At 42.3% G+C, this 20,290-nt stretch overlaps 1 protein-coding gene across 4 annotated transcripts in view; it reads right to left on the minus strand.

The window, feature by feature from the left end:
• Positions 1 to 20,290, minus strand: part of MAP3K15 (mitogen-activated protein kinase kinase kinase 15) — a 204,224-nt gene that overhangs the window by 84,461 nt on the left and 99,473 nt on the right. For 2 of the 4 annotated variants that reach the window (XM_056558511.1, XM_056558512.1), the window contains exons 4-6: positions 14,385 to 14,578; positions 13,266 to 13,434; positions 6,697 to 6,803 (exon numbers count right to left, since the gene is read on the minus strand). In XM_056558511.1, coding sequence (XP_056414486.1) covers positions 6,697 to 6,803; positions 13,266 to 13,434; positions 14,385 to 14,578 — 470 coding nt within the window. Of the gene's footprint in view, positions 1 to 6,696; positions 6,804 to 13,265; positions 13,435 to 14,384; positions 14,579 to 19,099; positions 19,208 to 20,290 lie in introns of those variants that run through there. The other 2 variants (XM_056558513.1, XM_056558514.1) reach the window with 2 other exon arrangements.

Consider the following 20,290-nt stretch of genomic DNA (forward strand, 5'->3'; position numbering starts at 1 on the left):
TTTTCTCTGGACAGATTTTGATAAATCTCCCCCATTGTATTTGTGAATCAATATAAAATTTATTTGGAATATCCATTTTCCTTACAAGCAGGGAGCTTCAAAGTTAGAAAAATGCTAAATTTTCATGACATTTGGGGATTTTTCACCAAGAAAGGATGCAAGTAACGACAAAAATTTACCACCAAAATAAAGTAGAATATGTCACGAAAAAACAATCTCAGAATCAGAATATTCGGTAAAAGCATCTTAGAGTTATTAATGCTTAAAGTGACTAGAGATGAGCGAACTTACAGTAAATTAGATTCGTCACGAACTTCTCGGCTCGGCGGTTGCTGACTTTTCCTGCATAAATTAGTTCAGCTTTCAGGTGCTCCCGTGGGCTGGAAAAGGTGGATACAGTCCTAGGAGACTCTTTCCTAGGACTGTATTCACCTTTTTCAGCCCACCGGAGCACATGAAAGCTGAACTAATTTATGCAGGAAAAGTCAGCAACCGCCGAGCTGAGAAGTTCATGACGAACTGAATTTACTATAAGTTCGCTCATCTCTAAAAGTGAAGGTGGTCAGAATTGCAAAAAAGGGTTCACTCCTTAAGGTGAAAAAGGGCTGTGTCCTTAAGGGGGTTAAAGGGGTACTCCCCTGGAAAACATATATATATTTTTTTTTATTAGCTTTTGTCAGAAAGATAAACAGATTTGTAAATGATTTGTATATAAAAATCTTAAACCTTCCAGTACTTATCAGCAGCTGTATGCTCCACAGGAAGTTCTTTTCTTTTTGAATTTCCTTTCTGTCTGACCACAGGGCTCTCTGCTGATACCTCTGTCCATTTTAGGAACTGTCTGGAGCAGGAGAGGTTTTCTATGGGGATTTGTTCCTACTCTGGACAGTTCCTGACATGGACAGAGGTGTTAGCAGAGAGCACTGTGGTCAGACAGAAAGGAAAAAGAAAAGAACTTCCTATGTAGCATACAGCAGCTGATAAGTATTGTAAGGGATTAAGATTTTTTTTCTATAGAAGTAATGTACAAATCTGTTTAACTTTCTGGCACCAGTTCCTTTAAAAAAAACAAAAAAAAAAACGTTTTCCAGTGGAGTACCCCTTTAAACAACATGTAATTGTTTGAGGACAAACCCCCTTTTAATGGTGCCAAGCAGTCTCAGCAGTTATCTGCTGTCAGCACTGTGCCATCTATCTCTGAGCTAAATAGCTTACAGTCGAGCCTTTTGTCAGCAGATCATTGGGATATCATGCCTAACAAGCAACTGCTTAGCATTAAACATTTAGCCATTTGACACTTATTTTTAAGGTTTTGGTCATTTTTCTTTGCAGAGAAGAAAAGAGACATGTCCACACTTCCAACACGAAGCTTGAATTAACTGAAATGAATTTTCAATTTGAGGCGGGTAATATCAATACTTTAGTGACATCTACCAGCTGTGCAACAGCCAGAGATCTCTACACTTTGTATCCTCCTCCTTGCAATTGTACATATATCCAATTAAGATTGACTTGTCTTAAATAAGACAGATAAGTAGCATGATTCACAGCCTCCCTGCTTGCACAAGCAGAAACATATTAAAGCTATAACTTACGGTACTTCAAATCTCATAAACATTAAATATTTCTTTATCAATATAAATGTTTCTTAATGTATGTACGGGACTTGTCAATTTTCATTGATTACACAAGAGCAACAGATACCGTTTATTTTTCTTTACATGAATATTTACCTCAGATCTAACAGGTCAGCAAATAAAGTATACCTGTTGCTCTAAAACTTTTTGACAAGTTGAAGAAACATGTCAAAACATTTGATCGGTTGGGGTCAGAGAATTCAGACCCGAACCAATTAGAATGAGCAGGGAGAAATGTGCAGCTGACCAAGACAACCCTATAGACATACATTGTAAGTCTGTCTCGCTTAGCATGCTCTTCTCCCAGCTAATTCTAGCTATAGATCGTGGTATGAACACTCAGACCTTGACCAACTTTTGACATGTCTCTAGAGCAGAAACTAACAATAACATAAGTAATGTCTAAAGGCTGTCTAAATCCCAGAATCTTACTGTAACACTCACGGTTCAGTAGACAGGAACACTGGTGGTAGTAGATCCGCTGGACCTGTGTGGCAGATGATGCGGGCCGTACCAGGGAGCGGAGTCTAAGGTGCCGCTGGTTTTCACCAGAGCCCGCCGCAAAGCGGAATGGACTTCCTGTGGCAGGTGGCACCCAGGTTGCTACCCCTGGCATGAATCGACCACACAGGTGGCTGAGGAGATTTGAGGTACAGATGGGAAACAGCAACTTGTAGTCTGGATATAAGAAGGTCAGGGCTGGCAGCACAGGTGCGTAGTCAGGAACGAAGCAGGAGGTCAGTAGGCAGGCGGCACAGGAGCAAGGTCAGGAACGTAGCAGGAGGTCAGTAACAAGGCAGGGCAAAACACAGTAATGCTTTTCCAATGGCACAAGGCAACAAAGATCTGGCAGGGATATGGGGGAGGAGCAGGAACTTATAGAGGAGACACAGGTGTTGCACATAACCCCTTAAGGACCTGCGCCATAAATGTACGGCGCTGCATAGTGTCACTTAACGCCCAGTGTACATTTGCGTGGCGGCTGTGACTTGAGCACAGGAGATGCGCTCGCTTTATTCCCGGTGAGTTTCGGCAGCTGTCAGCAGCCGCGGACCTGCCGGTCATGGCGGATATCAGCTATCGCGCTGTTGTCTGCCTTTAACCCCTCAGATGCCATGATCAATACAGATCACGGCATCTGTGGCAGTTCTAATGGCTGATCTGATCACCCGCGGCACCGCCACGGGGATCAGATCAGCCAAGATGGCGGACGGCGGTCCCCTCAACCTGCCTCTGTCCGTCTCCCGGGGTCTTCTGCACTGATCTGCCTTCCAGCAGACCAGAGCAGAAGATTGCTGATAATGATTACTAATGATTACTATAAATAGTCCCCTATGGGGGCTAAAAAAGTGTAAAATAAATGTAAAAAAAGTGGGGGAAAAAAGTGGGGGGGAAACGTGGGGGAAAAAAGTGGGGGAAAAAAGTGGGGGGAAAAGTGGGGGGGAAAAGTGAAAAAGCCCCTCCCCCAATAAAGTTTTAAATCACCCATTTTCCCCATATTAATATAAAAAATGTAAAAAAAATCTATAAAAAATAAACATATTTGGTAAATGCGTAAATGTCCGAACTATGTATATATAATGTTAATGATCCTGTACGGCGAATGGCGTAAAAAAACAAACAAAAAAAAAAAAATATAAAAAACTCCACTGAGCCTCTACATATTATGTGCACCTTTATGATATACAGTGCCTGTACTCCTCTTCTTTCTTCTCCTGGTGCCGGAGACGCGCTGCTTCTGCTTTTGTCTGCCACCAGCTCAGTGCGCATGTTCAGTGCTAGAGGCAGGGAGCGAGCTCTGTGCCTCTAGTGAAAGCAGAAGCAGCGCGTCTCCGGCACCAGGAGAAGAGGAGTACGGGCACTGAATATCATAAAGGTGCACATAATATGTAAAGGCTCAGTGGAGTCACGCCGGCCCACACATCATGGACATCGGGGGTGGGGGGACCTGGATGTCAATCACACAGCGGTCCCTGCGCTCACTTACAGGGGATAGGCGTGGCGGAGGCGAGGCATTACGATCCCCAGCCACGCCTATCCATCTGTTGCTGACCGCACGATAAAACTATTTTCCTCCTGATAAAGTGTGATTAAAAGCAGCCAAAAGTATAGCTGCATTACAAGTGTTATCATCTATACTATCATGGTATTAGTCTGGGGGGTATAATATCCATGACAGTTGCGCTTTAAAGTGACAGGAGTTGAGCGAAGAAAAAAATACTGCAGGTCTTATTTTATTCTCTGCTTGATTCCTGAAAAACAGTGACCACCAGACGGAAACCTCAAAAACCCCTTTAAAAGTTCATGTTGTGCAACAGGTCCATTGTTTGATGCTAGAACGGAGCTGCAACAGAACTCCAGTGCAGATGTGCACTTAGTCTTCCTTTTGAAACTTAAATAGAGATAAAGTCAGGGCTGGCAAAAGCAATTCGACATGTTATATTGTACTGTTGTCAGACCTCTATGCAAATACCTTCAATAAACTGTAATAGTAACAGTCTTGTCTTTCTACCTTGTTCTGGCAGCAGGAGACTTTAATGTAAGAGCAGTGGCAACAGAATGTTCCCATATTTTATTTATTAACAGGATTAATGGCTTTGCTTAGGGCACAGTGTTTATTCCTCTAAGTAGAGTTCTTTGGTTTAATTATTAGTACTGGGCCATGAATTAGGCTAAAGAAAATTCTGTCTATGCAAAAGAGTTTTTAATAGTCTCGGGCGACTTATCGCTCCAGGTCGTTTTATTGTGCCAGAGGCATTAATATAAGGATAGAACAGAACTAAGGATAGCTTACTGTCATAGCAAGGACAGGACGTCAAAATGTCTAAAGACCATCTAATCATTATACATTAGTCCAATAAAAATAAGCCTATGAATTATACATTCATTAGCTCATAAGTGAAGAACAAAAGGAAATGTGAAATGCAGCAATAACATGTCTGTGCCCTTTTCCATGCAGTAACAATGACAAGTTAGTTTCTACATTGCAGCAGCTAGTGGCTATTATCTCCATGAAATATATCTTTACCCACCAGAATGTATGTCAGCCATATGTTAATGTTTCGTACAGGTATTGGCTGGAAGTTGCATCAATCATGTGACATCCAGGATAAAAAAAAATTGAGTAACAGCTTTATGTGACCTAACTAGGAAAAATGTAAATTATCATATTGCTTTCTTGGTGGTGGTGGTGGTGGGGGTGGTGATTGTGGTGGTGGTGGTGGTGGGGGGGGGGGGGGGGCGGTTCTACGATAGTGAACCAATAGTAATGGGTAGATTTTCTCTGGGCATTTTTTGTCTATCAAATATACATCTTTGTTTTTTGTTTTTTTTATATATGTAATCACTCTGTAGTGAAAACATGACGTATGCTCCAATAATAGGCAAGATTTCCTTTCCATCTGATTAGTTACAGATCCTACTTCTTGAGGCAGGCGTCAGGATGATGCCTTTGTTTTCCTGTACACAAACATCTGCCTGCTGCTTTTCATAGATTTACAAGAGCTTTACCAATTCACAGTTACTGACATTTTAATGAACTTTTCCTGCATTACGCGAGGTTCATCTTAGCAAATTACATGTGCTCACTGCACCCTTTTACATGCCAAAAACACAGGAGAATAAAGCTGAAACATGAATATAAAAACAGCTATAAATGTGTGATGTACTGCCGACAAATTAAAGGGCACCATGAAAAATTTGTGTTGTATAATAATAAACTGAATCAAGTAGTAGAAAGGGGGTGTCCAGCTCCCGGTAGAAAAAAATCCAGAAAAACTTAGCTTTTAATCTTGCATATTAAAATGAAAAAAGATTTACAAAGCGTTTCACTTCCATTTAAGTGACATGTCACTTACCACTCTGTGGTAATCTTTTTTCATTTTAATATGCAAGATTAAAAGCTAAGTTTTACTGTTTTTTTTTCTACCGAGAGCGGGACACCCCCTTTCTACTACTTGATTCTGTTGCTACGGGACGTAACGGCTTCCTGCATCCGTGCTCCCGGAAAATCTTTAGATGTGTCTACCTATGGACTGATTGGTGAGCTGATCATAGTTTTTTGCTCCTTTCTATAATAATAAACTGTTATTATTCATGAATTATTGGCAAAATTCTTTAGGGGCAGCAATGACTATTGTTGATTACTTTGACCAGTTATTCGCCTTTGAATAAATAGGTAAATCAGTCCTGTTGACCTTCAATGCACCCCAACGAGAGAATAACACACTCTTATCAACTCCTTAATTAAAATATGTTGGGGATCAAGTATCAGCAATGGTAGGGGAATGTGAGAAATAAAATCTACAAACACTTTTAGCAAAATTTTACCAAAAAGTCAAAGTCTGGAATGTGAAGGTACTTCAATCATCGGAGAAGATTATTAAACATGTAGTGGTAGACAGATGTTTGCTAGTAGCATTAGAGGGGGGATGTTTGAAGAATCATTCTAGTGGTTTCTCTACGTTGTTGACATTGGTGGAAAGTAAGACAGCTCACAAAGGTTGAGCAGTGTCATACACCTACCCTAATATGGCCAAATATGTTGTATCCTGAAATTAATAACATGCTAAAATTTATCTCTGGGGTTCTAAAGGGTTCAACAAAGTGTTGGGTTCAACAAAGTGTTGTGTCTCTTTACAGAGATGAATCTGAAATCCTGAAAACTCAAACAGGAGAAAAAATTGCCCAAACAACAGTTTTTGTCATTACTAGGTTAACCAAAATCTGCCTATTAAAATGGTCACATGTAATTCTATTCTTAGGTCACGTGCTCCCGGCGCCGGCTCCAGCATTCGGAACAGTTTGTTCCAAACGCTGAGCAGCGGAGTACCCCTTTAATGTTTTATATCAGTGTTGCACTGTGTGCATTTAGCAAAGAACTGCAGATTTTGCTGATTTAGGCATAAAGAAATCTGGGGGTTATTCACTATTTTAACATTATTACCCTGACATACACACACACATAAAAAGTAACTTTTAAAAGACATTTAAAAAGAGAAAACATTTTATGGTTAGTCACTTTAAATATGTGTTTTTGACCCCAAAAAGGGATTCTTACCGATTGAGTGCGAAGGCATAATGAAACTTAATATTGTGTTGATCTGCCAAGTCACAAGTTGGCAGCATTTCCAGAGTTTCCACCAATTTAACCATGGCATTATAATCCTAAAAATGAAACAAATGTTCATGCTCTGTGTACACAGACCACACACAGAAACATTCAGGAAGCACGATGTTCATTACATTGCTACTTCATACTGTAATTCATTGTGTGATATAATTACAAAATATATAAAAGTGGTTTTCTGTGGTTCAATACAAATTACATTACACCAATTGCTATCTGCTTTGTCTTGCCAATATTTCATTAGTCATCTAATAGGCAACTAAGGCAGATTAGAGATTTCCCTCGTGAATACACCGGTTCATGGAAACCACAATCTCTCTTTATTTTACACTGTTGTGCGTGTGTGTGTATATGTATATATATATATATATATATATATATATATATATATATATATATCCACATATATCAACACAGGAACACAATCAGCTTCCGGTGTTAATTGTGAAAGAGAATGTGATCTCATTTAATTAGATTTGCGTGAGAAAGAACATATCAAAGGAAAGATTAAGAAAGTCCTAAATGGAGGAGGAGCATATAAAGAAGACCAAGCCATTTCATGATCCTGTACTGCTCGAAGAATTTACCATACAGTAGTCTGCCTTTATTACAACTTCTCAGTTGCTATGCATATTTTGCCTAGAATTATCCATGGACATGTGGGGGCCTGTTTTTTGTTGGACAAGAGGTATTTTTTAAAACTCTCCATTTAGTGTACATAAAATGTATTGAAATAGGTTTTAAAGATTTTTTTGGTGTGTGTTGAATGAAAAAAAAATAAATGCACTAAAAAAATGACACGTTAAAGGGGTTGTCCAGACCCACAAAATTTGCAGCAGCCCAAGCCTATAACTAAAATTCTGTGGGGCCTGATAACCCATTTAACTTTATTCTACGGGTCTACAATTACTGCAATACAAAATCTATATACCGTAGTTTCTCTCATATGTCTCATATGTTTACAACCACTTTACATAAAAAATAAAAAAAAAGTCATATCATGAGAGCCATGGCTACAGTTCTTTCTCTGGAGATGTGTAAGAGTTTGTTTTTTGTCGGATGAATTGACATTTTCATTGGTAACATTTAGACTAAGTTTCTATTTGTTTTTTTGTCCTGCGTTTCTTGGTTTGGAAAAAAACGCAAGAAAAAATGCCTGCATCTGGCGTTTTTTCTGGTGTTTTTTCATTTGTGTGGAAATTGCATTTTTGGCAGTTGGCAGTTTTTTTTGGTACCCAAAAATTTGTAGTGATGGAAAAAAAATGCATTTAATGAAATTTAAATTTTTTATAACAAAATTTTAATTAATTTTTAACCTCTTAAGGACGCAGGGCGTATGGATACACCCTGCATCCCGAGTCCTTAAGGACGCAGGGCGTATCCATACGCCCGTGGGAATTCCGGCCCCCACCGCTAGCCGGTTGGGGACCGGAGCCGGATGCCTGCTGAAATCGTTCAGCAGGCACCCCGGCATATCGCCCAGGGGGGTCATTATGCCCCCCCATGTCGGCGATCGCCGCAGATCGCTGGACAATTCAGTCCAGCGATCTGCGGCGATTCCGGGTCAATCGGGTCTCCAGTGACCCGGTGACCCGGAATTACTGGCTGTTCGGGGCCGTCTCTGACGGCCCCGAACAGCCAGAGCCTGCAGGGGTGAGGTGGCACTGATGCCACCTCACGATCGCCCTGATTCGTCGGCCGGATTACCGGCCGACCAATCAGGGCGCCTGCTGCGGGCGTCACTCCCGCACCCGCTCCGCCCCTCTTCCGGAGGGCGTGAGCGGGTGCGGGAAGACGACCCCGGGTGCTGGGGACCCCGATCCCCGGCGTCCATGTTGGGATCGGGGCCCCAGGAGCGATGGCGGCGGCGAGGGACAGTCCTGCGATGGAGCAGCAGCAGGAGGTGAGTTACAGCCTCCTGCTGTTGCTTAGCAACAGCTCCCAGCATGCAAAAAGGGCATGCTGGGAGCTGTAGTTATGCAACAGCAGGAGGCAGACCACCACAACTCCCAGTATTCCTTTATGGGCATGCTGGGACTTATGGTTTTGCAACAGCTGGAGGCACATTATTTCTATGGAAAAGTGTACCTTCAGCTGTTGTATAACTACAACTCCCAGCTTGCACAAACAGCTAAAGTGCATGCTGGGAGTTGTAGTGGTGCATCTGCTGGTTGCATAACTACAACTCCCAGCATGCCCGTTGGCTGTCGGTGACTGCTGAGAGTTGTAGTTTTGCAACAGCTGAAGGCACACTGGTTGTGAAACTTAGAGTTTTTTTTTTTTACCTAACTCAGTGTTTCACGACCGGTGTGCCTCCAGCAGTTGCAAACTACAACTCCCAGCAGTCACCTTACACCATGCACCATACATGCTGGGAGTTGTAGTTTTGCAACAGCTGGAGGCACACTGGTTTTGAAACACTGAGTAAGGTCACAAACTCCGTGATACATAACCAGTGTGCCTACAGCTGTTGCAAAACTAAAACTCTCAGCATGTACAGTCTGTCAGCGCATGCTGGGAGTTGTAGTTTTGCAACAGCTGGATGTCCCCCCCAATGTGAACGTACAGGGTACACTCACATGGGCGGAGGCTTACAGTAGGTATCGGGCTGCAAGTTTGAGCTGCAGCAAATTTTCTGCAACAGCTCAAACTGCCAGCGAGAAACTACTGTGAACCCCCGCCCGTGCGACTGTACCCTAAAAACACTACACTGCACTAACACAAAAAATAAAATAAAAAGTAAAAAACACTACATATACACATACCCCTACACAGCCCCCCTCCCCTCCCCAATAAAAATGAAAAACATCTGGTACGCCATGGTTTCCAAAACGGAGCCTCCAGCTGTTGCAAAACAACAACTCCCAGTATTGTCGGACAGCCGTTGACTGTCCAGGCATGCTGGGAGTTTTGCAACAGCTGGAGGCACCCTGTTTGGGAATCACTGGCGTAGAATACCCCTATGTCCACCCCTATGCAATCCCTAATTTAGGCCTCAAATGCGCATGGCGCTCTCACTTTGGAGCCCTGTCGTATTTCAAGGCAACAGTTAAGGGTCACATATGGGGTATCGCCGTACTCGGGAGAAATTGTGTTACAAATTTTGGGGGGTATTTTCTGCTTTTACCCTTTTTAAAAATGTAAAGTTTTTGGGAAAAGAAGCATTTTAGGTAAAAAATTTTTTATTTTTTTTACATATGCAATAGTCGTGAAACGCCTGTGGGGTATTAAGGTTCACTTAACCCCTTGTTACATTCCCCGAGGGCTCTAGTTTCCAAAATGGTATGCCATGTGGGTATTTTTTGCGGTCCTGGCACCATAGGGGCTTCCTAAATGCGGCATGCCCCCAGAGCAAAATTTGCTTTCAAAAAGCCAAATGTGACTCCTTCTCTTCTGAGACCTGTAGTGCGCCAACAGAGCACTTTTCACCCCCATATGGGGTGTTTTCTGAATCGGGAGAAATTGGGCTTCAAATTTTGGGAGGTATTTTCTGCTTTAACCCTTTGTATAAATGTAAATTTTTTGGGAAACCAAGCATTTTAGGTAAATTTTTTTTTTTTTTTTTACATATGCAAAAGTCGTGAAACACCTGTAGGGTATTAAGGTTCACTTTACCCCTTGTTACGTTCCTCGAGGGGTCTAGTTTCCAAAATGGTATGCCATGTGTTTTTTTTTTTGCTGTCCTGGCACCATAGGGGCTTCCTAAATGCGGCATGCCCCCAGAGCAAAATTTCCTTCAAAAAAGCCAAATGTGACTCCTTCTCTTCTGAGACCTGTAGTGCGCCAGCAGAGCACTTTTCACCCCCATATGGGGTGTTTTCTGAATCGGGAGAAATTGGGCTTCAAATTTTGGGGGGTATTTTCTGCTTTAACCCTTTGTATAAATGTAAATTTTTTGGGAAACCAAGCACTTTAGGTAAATTTTTTTTTTTTTTTTTTTACATATGCAAAAGTCGTGAATCACCTGTGGGGTATTAAGGTTCACATTACCCCTTGTTACGTTCCCCAAGGGGTCTAGTTTCCTAAATGGTATGCCATGTGGGGTTTTTTGCAGTTCTGGCACCATAGGGGCTTCCTAAAGGTGACATGCCCCCCAAAAACCATTTGACGCTCCTTCCCTTCTGAGCCCTCTACTGCGCCCGCTGAACAATTAACATGGACATATGAGGTATGTCCTTACTCGAGAGAAATTGGGTTTCAAATACAAGTAAAAATTTTCTCCTTTTTACTCCGGCCAGTGATATGAATAGAACATCACTCATTCATATTTTCCGCCCAGAGTGGGGATTGGCCGTATGGTTGCAGCCAATCACAGCTCTCAGAGGGAAATATGAATGGGTAAATGGCCGGCCAGAGTATAGTGCAGAGATGCGAGCGCTGTATAGACCTGCTCTGTATCTCTGCTATAGACAGGACAATTGTAACGGGTGTCAGTAGTGAAACCCTCTGTGATCTGTTCTTACCTGCAGGTACTACTACTCCCAACATGGAGAACACTCTGCTCCATGATGGGAGCTGTAGTACCTGAATTAATAGACAGATCGCAGCGAGTGTAACTTCTGACACCTGTTGCGATCTGTCTACTAATGCAGGTACTACAGCTCCCAGCATGGAGCAGAGTGTGCTCCATGCTGGGAGTAGTAATACCTGCAGTTAAGGAAAGATCACAGCGGATGTCACTCCTGACACCCACTGTGAACCTGCTGTATAATGTATAGATGCGGCCGGCCGCTCTTCTATGGTCTCCTTCACTGAAGTATATATATAGACATATTCAAATTTCCCACAGAAAGCTGTGATTGGCTGGAACCATCTGGCCAATCACAACTCTCTGCAGGAAATATGAATAGGTGTATATATACGGCAGTGCAGGGGACCATAGAAGAGCAGCCGCCGCATCTATACATTATACAGGAGGATCGCAACAGGCGATCTGTCAATTAGTACAGGTACTACTACTCCCATCATGGAACTGTGTGTTCCATGCTAGGAGTAGTAGATCTACCAAAAAAAAAATAATAAAGAAAAAAAAGTGAAAAACACACACACACACACACACACACACTACATTTTTATTATTGCCGGCTACATTTTTAGGTCCCTGCCCGCACACATAAATCGATCCCTGTTTAAAAATGTATAAAAATTTGGTAATAAAAAAGATACATTTCGTTAGATACAATTTTTTCCATCACTACTGTTTTTTTTATTATTATTTTTTAAATGGTACCCTACGATATCTCCATCAATTTTTTGGATCGCTAAAGTCCAAAAGAGAATAAAAACTGCCTGAAAAAATGCCAAAGTTAAAACCCACATGGCGTTTTTCTTGGCGTTTTATTTTATTCCCATAGACTTCTATGGGAGAAAAATGCCATGATTTCAGGGGAAAAAACGCCAGTGGCTCAACATGCTGCAATTTTGCAAAACCACCAAGGAGCTGAAAAACACCAAAAAAGAGTGAAAAAATTGCAAAAGGATAAAAAAAAATACGCCAAATTGAAAAAGTGGAAAAATAATTTAGTGATTTCTCATTGATTTACAGCTAACATCTAGCCGTAGTGTTTTTGGATGAAAAAAAGCCATGCGGCAGAAATGGCGTTTTTCTTGGCATTTAAAAAAAATTTAAAAAATTAAAACAAGTAGAAACTTAGCCTTAGAATACTGCTTTTTGAACAATTTTTATAAATTTTTCTATGTGGAAGGGAAGCAGGATGAACAAGAAACCATATTACATTACAACATTACATCACTAGTCAGGTGTTAAGAGGAAACCAGTCTTTGCTTCAATGGGTGAGAGGGAGATCATACTTCAAGAATTATAGTTTTGCAACAGCTGGATGCAGCCTGGTCAGAAACACTGGTCTATTGCATGGAAAGGATCACAGGTGTTTTTCAATGGGTGGGGTGGCTGATGTGTGGGAGGGAGAAAAGTGACCTCACACAAACAAGGAATCATGGGAATTGTAGTTCACAAAAAGAGCCGCAGCCTAATGGTAATCTCACAACATAGCCATTTAGCCCCAAGACAAGCACAGATCCTTTCTAAGCATGTCCATTACTGTTTGCCAGGTACATACTAAAATCACCTTATGATGGATAACCCCTTTAAAGATATCTCCAGTCCGGGCCAGTGCAGTAAAAAGTTGACCGGAATATACAACTCATTCCTGCGGCTTCAGACTTAACATTCTTGGGCTTATGTCATGCAGAACAGAAAGTAGGATCAGCATGCAAAGAAGACTGGCTCAGCACTGATGCATGCAAAGAAATGTAGATTATAGTACTATGAGCAAAAGAAGTTGAGAGCACAAGGTAATATCTGGAATCAGAAATGCAGTGGTGAAAGATCAGGCAGGTGAGTATGGGTTATTTCTAATTTTTGTGGCACACAAACTTTATACAAAACACTAAACTTTGTCCCCAGTAGACCCCTATAAACGCCAAATCCATAGATCTACATTTATCTGTATAAATATTACACCTTCTTGGTCTGTTACCTGGATATCTCTGTATGACAGAAGCAGGTTTATGACAATATCTGATGTCAGGACCTCAGTGTTGTCCATCCGTAGTTTTATGCGTGCTAGTTCTTTGGCAAGTTCATCCCCTTGGTACTTTTCTCTGGCCTTCCTAATATCATTAAGCAGAGTTTCCTTATAGTACGCACTATGAAATGAAAGAAAAAGCTCTACATAAATTGGTGTATCATAAATCTTTGTTTTTCAGAAGAAGCAACTTTATGTATCTCCATTAAAGTCCAAACTGAATAAAAAATAAATAAATAATAATAATAATAATAATAATAATAAAAAAGTGAAAAAAAAAAAACAGTTTATTGATCTTATGCCAGTATAGTCTCAATTATTTGAAAAATGTTTTGGTTCTAATGAACATTTAAATCAACAATAAGTTCACTAAAGCTGTCAAAGGATCTTGCAGAATAATGCTGGGTTGACTTTAACCTGCCAATGTCTCTAGAGGTGTGTTTACATGTAGTGTACACTCTGCGGATTTCAATCAAGGAACCTGTAGGTAAAATCTACAGCAATAACATTCACCTGAACCTTCTGTCAATCATTGGACACAACACTAAATCCGCAATAAAAAGCATGAAATCCACAGCCTTGGGATCAAATCTGTTTGGAACTGTTTCAGATAATGGCCCTGATTTACTATTGTAAACCCGACATGTTTTGTTGGGTTGTGTGCCAGAAGTGCGCCAGAATTTGTGCCAGAATTGAAAAACAACGACTAACTCTCGATTTTACTGAGAAAACCGGGAAAAGGGGCGTTGTTGTCTAGAAAAGTGGAAAGGGGGTGTGTCCCTGACATTTTAGGGGATTAAAACCCCACAAAGAAAAATACCAACAATCTTAGTAAATCAGGCCCAATGTAGTAATCATTAATACAAAAAAACATGTTTCATTTTAGAATGTCAAAAGAAGTGACATGCCAGCGTTTTATGGAGAAAAAAACCAGCAGTCTTTAAATGTAACAAAAACATGTCCAAGTTAGAGAAATATAATGGCCAAACTTGGCTCTAGCTTCTGAATCATGTCTTGTGTATACAATACAGTACATCATAAAAATCTTTGAAAACTGAATATTTAACTTACCATGATGTAACATGTATGTCTTTAAGCAGGCTAATAAATCTGTCAATCAAAGGAACACACAGGGGTCCTAACAGGTTGTCCCAGTTGGGTTGCATGTATTCTGAAGCCCTACGTTGGGCATCACTTTCACAACAAAAGTAGTCACCACAAGGCGTTGCAATGTATGAAATAAAGTAGTAGTTACCACTCGAGGCCTGAAAACAGTGGGAGAAAAAAAAATCGATAAACCAGAAATACCAGAATCAACACAGCCCGAAAATGTTTGTTTAAAAACAACTCAGAACTCCTATTTGTTTCTTTACTAGTAGCTTTAAAGATTTCAGACTGCTCAGTATAAAAATTATCCTGGTAAAAGAGCATTTGTATTACAATTACAGTAAATAATTCGATTTAAAGTGTACCTCTCATGAAACAAACTTTTTATATATTAAAAACTAGCTGAGTACCCGGCATTGCCCGGTTTTTCCTTCCTAATCCTTTTTGGGGAGGAAAATAAACAAAGGAGGAAGCTTTTGACTTCATATGCAGTCCTCATATATTGTTGTCATATCCCAACCCCACATCCCGAACTCCTATCCTGTCCTCCTATCCCGACCTCCTATCCCGTCCTCCTATCTCGACCTCCTATCCCGACCTCCTATCCCGTCCTCCAATCTCGAGCTCCTATCCCGACCTCCAATCCTGACCTCCTATCCCGACCTCCTATCTTGACCTCCTATCTCGACCTCCTATCGCGTCCTACTATCCGGACCTCCTATCCCGACCTCCTTTCCCATTCTCATATCTCGACCTCCTATCCCATCCTCCTATTTCAACCTCCTATCCTGACCTCCTATCCAGACATATGCAGTCCTCATATATTGTTGTCATATCCCAACCCCACATCCCGAACTCCTATCCCGTCCTCCTATCTCGACCTCCTGTCCCGACCTCCTATACCGTCCTCCTATTCCATCCTCCTATCCCGTCCTCGTATCCCGTCCTCCTATCCTATCCTCCTATCCCGACCTCCTATCCCGTCCTCCTATCTCGACCTCCTATTCCGACCTCCTATCCCGACCTCCTATCCCGAGCTCCTATCCCGACCTCCAATCCTGACCTCCTATCCCGACCTCCTATCCCGTCCTCCTTTCCCATCCTCATATCTCAACCTCCTATCTTGACCTCCTATCCCGACCTCCTATCCCGACCTCCTATCCCGACCTCCTATCCCATCCTCATATCTCAACCTCCTATCTTGACCTCCTATCCCGTCCTCCTATCTTGACCTCTTATCCCAACCTCCTATCCAGACCTCCTATCCCGTCCTCATATCCCGTCCTCCTATCTTGACCTCCTATCCCGACCTCCTATCCCGACCTCCTATCCCGACCTCCTATCCCGACCTCCAATCTCGAGCTCCTATCCCGACCTCCTATCCCGACCTCCTATCCCGTCCTCCTATCTTGACCTCCTATCTCAACCTCCTATCCCGACCTCCTTTCCCGTCCTCATATCTCGACCTCCTATCTCGACCTCCTATCTCGACCTCCTATCTCGACCTCCTATCTCATCCTCCTATCTCGACCTCCTATCCTGACCTCCTATCCAGACCTCCTATCCCGTCCTCCTATCCCATCCTCCTATCCCATCCTCCTATCCCGACCTCCTTTCCCGTCCTCATATCTCGACCTCCTATCTTGACCTCCTATCTCGTCCTCCTATCTCGACCTCCTATCCCAACCTCCTATGCAGACCTCCTATCCCGTCCTCATATCCCGTCCTCCTATCCCGACCTCCTACCCAACCTCCTATCCCGACCTCATATCTCGTCCTCATATCCCGTCCTCCTATCCCGACCTCCCATCCCGTCCTCATATCCCGACTCGTAATATGTGTACCAGGTAATGAAATAGCTCCAGCCGTACGGAAATTATATGGGAACATTTCCCATTGATTTGCATGGGACTTTAAAAAAAACCCTGATCCTCACAAATGGGGGTAGTTAAGGGTTAAATTAACTATCCTATATTTTAAGGACATATACCGTATTTATCGGGGTATACCACGCACCGGCCTATAACATGCACCCTCATTTTACCAAGGATATTTGTGTAAAAAAAGTTTTTTACCCAAATATCCATAGTAAAATGAGGGTGCGTGTGTGCGCGTGTATACCCCGATACACTCCCAGGAAAGGCAGGGGGGGAGAGGCCGTCGCTGCCGGCTTCTCTCCCCCTGCCTTTCCTGGGGTCTAGAGCCCTGCTGCCGGCCCTTCTCTCCCCCTGGCTATCGGCGCTGCTGCCCGTTCTGTCCCCCTGACTATCAGTGCGGACGCCCCATTGCTGGCGCCGATAGCCAGGGGGAGAGAAGCGGCGCCGACAGCCAGGGGGAGAGAAGGGGCAGCGGCACCCATTGCCGGCGCGGCTGCCCCGTTGCCTCCCCCCATCCCCGGTGGCATAATTACCTGTTGCCGGGGTCGGGTCCGCGCTGCTTCAGGCCTCCGGCGTGCGTCCCCTGCGTCGTTGCTATGCGCTGCACGGCGCGGCGCATGACGTCACGCCGGAGGCCTGAAGCAGCGCGGACCCGGCAACAGGTAATTATGCCACCGGGGATGGGGGGAGGCAACGGGGCAGCGGCGCCGGCAATGGGTGCCGCTGCCCTTTCTCTCCCCCTGGCTGTCGGCGCCGCTTCTCTCCCCCTGGCTATCGGAGCCGGCAATGGGGAGCCGGCACCGATAGTCAGGGGGACAGAACGGGCAGTGGCGCCGATAGCCAGGGGGAGAGAAGGGCCGGCAGCAGGGCTCTAGACCCCAGGAAAGGTAGGGGCAGAGAAGCGGGCAGCGACGGCCTCTCTCCCCCTGCCTTTCCTGGGGGTGTATCGGCGTATAACACGCACATAGACTTTAGGCTAAAAAATTTTAGCCTAAAAAGTGCGTGTTATACGCCGATAAATACGGAAAGTAACATGTGACCAGCATATGTGGTAGTCTCCTGTCTATTGTGCTCCTAATTTATCAAAGGTCTCACAGCCCTTGATAAATTCTGTGCTCAGACTTCAGGGTCTACAGCTTAAACTGCATTTAGACCTGCTCCAACATGGTCTGACATTTCAGCGTATTTTGGGCAAATGCGACTTGTCGCACAAAAGTCGCACTTGATAAATTCAGCACCAATGCATTTTCCAATGCATTTCTGTCTAAAATAGACCTGCATGCATCATGTTCTAAAAATCCTCTACAGCAAAAGTCGCAGAAAAGTCGCACATATTTAGACTGCGACTTTCTGTGCGACAAATTTAGACAGGAAAAAACAGTCTAAATCCTTTGATAAATCTCCCCCAGTGAGTCTGAAATCTGCTCTGTGCAGCTACCAGCCAGTCAGTCAGACAGGCAGGAGGGAGGGGGAGCACTCAGCTCATACACAAGCAGGGAGCAAACAGAGAGGATACATTCCCTCTTCTCTTTTTCTCAGTTCCTCTCCCTTCTATACACTTTCCACATGGATAATTATACATGCACTGCTTTGCTATGACAACCTCCTCTGCATTGTGCTGTTGAATTGAGCAACTGTAGAGCATAGAAAAGAGGTATTTTTAGTTTGTTTTTTTAAGCAAAATAAATGCAGGGATAGAGTTTATCAGGGACAGATGGGGAGGCGGATTAGGGAAAGTTTAGATGGTGATAGGTACTCTTTAAGGGTCTATTTACACGTACTGTATCCTACTCCTGCACATATTTGATGCACAGATTTTGAAGATGCATTTTTTTTTGCTGCATATTTCTTTATTTTCCCCCCAAAATATTTTAATTGAGTTTTACGACAGATATTACATTATGCAATAAAATAATACATCATAGATAGAATATTAATAGTAAAAGCTGAATAATGTATTAAATTCCCATATAAACTATGATGTATAATGTCTTACATAATTGAGTAAATATGAAAAATAAATAGCTAAATTTCTATGCTTATAATGTATCCCAAGTAATAATGATAAAGTATCTAGAAGGAGTTTATGGTTGTGGTTTATGCAACCATGTATGGAACAAAGGGTAGTAGAATCCAGCTCTTGTGCAAATAAAATCCAAATTTATTCCAACACGGCAACACAGGAACACAAGAGAGTTACGCGTTTCAAGCACAAGAAGTGCTCTTAGTCATACAACAAATTAAGGAAATACATGATTATTTATAGGTAGAGCAATCACACTGGAACACATATCATGTGGTCTGATGGTATTAACTCCTTCCAAGCTTTATAGTCAATCTACATAAAATACATAAAAAGTGATAAACTTTATTAATAAATATAGTGTAGAAAAAATAAAAATGAGTCAATATGAAGATAAATATGAGCCAGTTAAAAGGCTGTCATAGGAGTCAAATAAATAAATGAAAAAAGTGCATACATAAACAAATAAATGAATGAGTAACAAATGGGGGAGGGAAAAATAATCAAATAATAATAATATGCCACAAACAGAAGCCCAAACACTAGCGACATCAGTGGGAATGACCAACGTAGAAGGTAGAAAAGTTACTTATTTATAATTACTATCAAAATTAGAATATGAATATATTTGAATATATTAATAATGTAAAACAACATCCTGACGTTTGTTCATGCCCAATGGTGCACGCGTTGAAAGTTTCAAAATCCAAAATACCTCCCTGTTTAGAAGCTTCTGTTTCATCTAAAAATAGCTGAAAACTGTAACGATGCAAAACTACCTTGATGCATCTCGGCACAATGTTTCGAAACTGCAGATACATTTTTAGACGAAAAGGGAGGAATGTCAGACAAATGTTTACCGAGTCTCAACTTGAGTGGGTTAGTCGTATAACCGACATACTGCATGCGGCAGGTAATGCATGACACCAGATAAACCACATAAGTGGTATTACAATTAATATACTGTTTAACCCGTTAACGACCATGGACGTCTATGCTCGTTCAGTGCCGTTAACGGGGTATGACGTGGGCTCCCGACTCGAGCCTGTGTCATACAGGCCGGCCCCCAGCTGATTCTTGTAGCTGTGGGCCGGCATTAATAGCCGACATGGGGCGATTGCCGTGGCCGGCTATTAAACCTTTGGATCGCCGCTGTCAAAGCTGACAGCGCGTCTAAAGGTGTCTTTATCCCATCCCTGGTGGTCCAGTGGGGGAGGGGGGGGGCAGGCTTTATCAATCGGGTGCCGAGCACACAGATCAATGTGGTTCTATAGAACCAATTTGATCTGTATGAGGAATCAAACGATTCCTCCTAAAAGTCCCCCCCCCCAAAATAAAGTTTAAAAAAAGTTTAAAAGTACACACATTAACCCCTTCATTATTAAAAGTTTAAATCACCCCCCTTTTCCCAAATTCCATCTAAAAAATATATAAACATAATAAAAATAAACATATGTGGTATCGCACGTGCGTAAATGTCCGAACTATAAAAATATATTGTTAATTAGATCGCACTGTCAAAGGCGTATGGGCAAAAAAATTCCAAAGTCCAAAATAGCGTATTTTTTGGTCACATTTTATACCATAAAAAAGGGAATAAAAAGCGATCAAAAAGATTGATTAAAACTCCAGATCATGGCGCAAAAAATTAGCCCTCATACCACCCCGTACGCAGAAAAATAAAAAGGTTATAGGGGTCAGAAGAGGACAAAAAAATCTATATCGGTCGTACAGTTCCTGCGTGCCCGAATCATCTCACTCACCGGCAGGTTCTTAATGACATGCGGTGGGTGACACGAGCGGGCACACAAGATTGAGTTAATGAATGTGCTTTTGCGATATGTTCTAGAGAAGATCTTTTTACGTTCAACATCACCTCTTAAGTTAAAGGACAACTGTAGTGGAACACTTTTATATGTGCCCGGGTCTCAAAAATAAACAAAATAAACTCATACATACCTTCCTACGAG

The sequence above is a fragment of the Hyla sarda genome, chromosome 2, assembly GCF_029499605.1.
Source record: "Hyla sarda isolate aHylSar1 chromosome 2, aHylSar1.hap1, whole genome shotgun sequence".
Classification (NCBI taxonomy): domain Eukaryota; kingdom Metazoa; phylum Chordata; class Amphibia; order Anura; family Hylidae; genus Hyla; species Hyla sarda.